Source organism: Salvia miltiorrhiza, chromosome 1, assembly GCF_028751815.1.
Source record: "Salvia miltiorrhiza cultivar Shanhuang (shh) chromosome 1, IMPLAD_Smil_shh, whole genome shotgun sequence".
Taxonomy (NCBI): Eukaryota; Viridiplantae; Streptophyta; class Magnoliopsida; order Lamiales; family Lamiaceae; genus Salvia; species Salvia miltiorrhiza.
In genome coordinates this window covers 57,685,163-57,687,817 of record NC_080387.1, presented here as the reverse complement: position 1 = coordinate 57,687,817, position 2,655 = coordinate 57,685,163, and the positions used below count along the sequence as shown (strand labels likewise).

Here is a 2,655-nt window from a genome sequence, read left to right as displayed (position 1 = left end):
GACTAAATTACTCCTCATGTCCTTTTAAAATTACATATATATGTTTTTTTCTTTTCAATAATATGATTAATGGAGCAATGATTGGAAAATTTGTAAGGAATAAAAGAAAAAGAAAGGAAAATTCTGTAGGACAGAAGAAAACAAAACTATATATCCAATATTGAAACAGTAGCAAATGATGAAGCAGATAGTCCAGCAAAACAGCAGTATCAGTGTTCAAAAGATGAAAGACAAACAAAAAGAAGAAAAAAAGTTAAATATTTTCCTGAAAAAAGGACAAGCTAGGAAAAAAGGAAGACAGGGGCGCCACCGTCATTTTGTTCCTCTCCTCTCCTCTTCTGCGTGATTAATTAATTTCCTTCCATCACTAAATTACTATTTTTTTATTAATTAAACGTAGAGAGAGAAAGGGTTGTCACGGGTTTGTCTTGAAAAGCCCTTATTTCACAGTTTTAGACAGACAGACACATATTCCTCTCTCACTACATAACCGAGGTCTCCTTGGTAAATATAAAAATTTGCATCTCCTCAGAAAATTTCATACAATTTGGGAATTCATCTTTTTTTTTTTCCACTCTCAAACTCAACATACTATAGTATTGCATCCATGGCTTTAATGCTGGATAGCTGTGAAGGAATCCTACTCTCCTTAGATTCGCAGAAATCAGTTCCGGCGCCGTTTCTGACGAAGACGTACCAGCTGGTGGACGACCCCGCAACCGATCACATCGTCTCATGGGGCGAAGACGACTCCACCTTCGTGGTGTGGCGGCCGCCGGAGTTCGCCCGCGACCTCCTCCCCAACTACTTCAAGCACAACAACTTCTCCAGCTTCGTCCGCCAGCTCAACACCTATGTGAGATTCTCATTCCATTCTGCTTCTGCATGAATATCAATGCCAAACATTTTCTAAACTTTCCTCTTTTCCAACCATCTAGGGTTTCAGAAAGATCGTCCCCGATCGATGGGAGTTCGCCAACGACTTCTTCAAGAAGGGGGAGAAGCACTTGCTCTGCGAGATCCACCGCCGGAAAACGTCGCAGCCGCAGGTGCCGCACCACCACCACCCCATCACCGGCCAGGGCTTCTTCCCCTACCCCAGCCGCCTCAGCATCTCCCCCACCGATTCGGACGACCATCCATGGGGCGAGTCGTCGCCGCCGCTGGCGTCCCCCACCGGCGGCGGATACCACAGCGTCAACGCCGCCGCGTCGTTGACGGCGCTCTCCGAAGACAACGAGAGGCTGAGGAGAAACAACAGCATGCTCATGTCGGAGCTCACGCACATGAGGAAACTCTACAACGACATCATCTACTTCGTGCAGAACCACGTGAAGCCTATGGCTCCCAGCAATTCCTATCATTCATCTCTATTTCTCCCGACCTCATCGCCGCCCTCGTCCGCCGCCGCAATGCTGCATAAGCCGCTCACTAATTTGATCGGATACCAACAGATGAATGGAGGCGGAAACCCTAAACAATTTCCCAACTCGTTCGTCAACCCGTCATCTTCCCCAAGCAAGAGCAGCCTCACGGTGGCGGCCGATAGCGAGGCGGCGGCGCCGTGCCGGACGAAGCTGTTCGGCGTGGCGCTGTCGTCGAAGAAGAGATTGCACCCGGAATGCAATTCCACGGCGGCGACAACGAACAAGACGAGGTTGGTTCTTGAAAAGGATGACTTAGGATTCAATCTCATGCCTCCATCTTCTTGCTAGCTAGCTTCTCTCTCCACCAAAAAAAAAAAAAAAGGAGAAACAAATTCATATGTTCTTGTATCTTTGCCTAGTTTCTGCTAAATATATGTTTTAATCAGTCTTTACCTTGAGGTGTTTCTGTTAGTACGTGAGTGCGTGCTGTGTGTGTAAATATAGACTGTAGCTTCGGTTATTCATCTTCTGCTCCCAGCAATTGATGCCGGTGGGTTTTGGTTAGAGTGAAGAGATTAATTAAGACGATATGATCTTCATATTATCCAAGATAATGTGTGGTTTTTTGCTCTATTTTCTTAAAAAATCAGTGATGCAGCATTCAAATTTGGGTGATGATTGGATTTCAACTCTATCTTTTGATCGTTTTTATCTCTCTTTCTGTTGGGGTATCTCTGATTGTTTCAGTCAGATTAATTAATGCACACCCAGAGAGAGAGAGAGAGAGAGGAGACCTGAACCTGAAACTTATCTTTTTTGATCAGTTGGAGAGGAAAACTCTCAGACAGCTTACAGCCTGGGGCAAAATTTCTTGTAATTTTGTTTTCTGGGACTTGTCTGATCAATGCATTAATGTATCATACGTACTTCTGTGACCGTATCTTCAACAATTTGTCCTATAAAATTGTTTTGAGTAATGTACATAAATATAAATATAGATATTAACTTAGGATTTCACGAAATTTCTTATGTCTTTTTCAAGTACATTAATGCTGTAATAATAGCTCTATATATGGATAGATGCTATGCACTAGCTAGTATTATTACCATGAGACTTTTGATTATATGGTTATGATTTATCAATAAATTTCTGGATTATCTGAAACTGCTGTGTCTGTCACACGCAAACAAAACGCAGAGATGAGAACAAAAAACGAATGTTGTATTGTGTAAATATAGGTAGTAAAAGAAGGTAGTTGATTTATTTCATGAAAGCGAAATGTAGGTT

The 2,655-nt window shown here is 42.9% G+C and overlaps 1 protein-coding gene across 1 annotated transcript; it reads left to right on the top strand.

Annotated features, from left to right (window-relative positions):
• Nucleotides 1–419: 419 nt before the first annotated feature.
• Nucleotides 420–2,000, top strand: LOC130998123 (heat stress transcription factor B-4-like). The gene is made up of 2 exons (XM_057923560.1): nt 420–856; nt 939–2,000. The coding sequence occupies exons 1-2, from the start codon at nt 608–610 to the stop codon at nt 1,713–1,715; spliced, it is 1,026 nt and encodes a 341-aa protein (XP_057779543.1). The 5' UTR covers nt 420–607; the 3' UTR covers nt 1,716–2,000.
• Nucleotides 2,001–2,655: the final 655 nt, after the last annotated feature.

What these genes read in the sequence shown, in the direction of transcription:
- LOC130998123 (XM_057923560.1), top strand. Translation starts at nt 608, where the DNA reads ATGGCTTTAATGCTGGATAGCTGTGAAGGAATCCTACTCTCCTTAGAT. An exon ending in TCCGCCAGCTCAACACCTAT is followed by an intron (nt 857 to 938) that starts GTGAGATTCTCA and finishes CCAACCATCTAG; the next exon opens with GGTTTCAGAAAGATCGTCCC.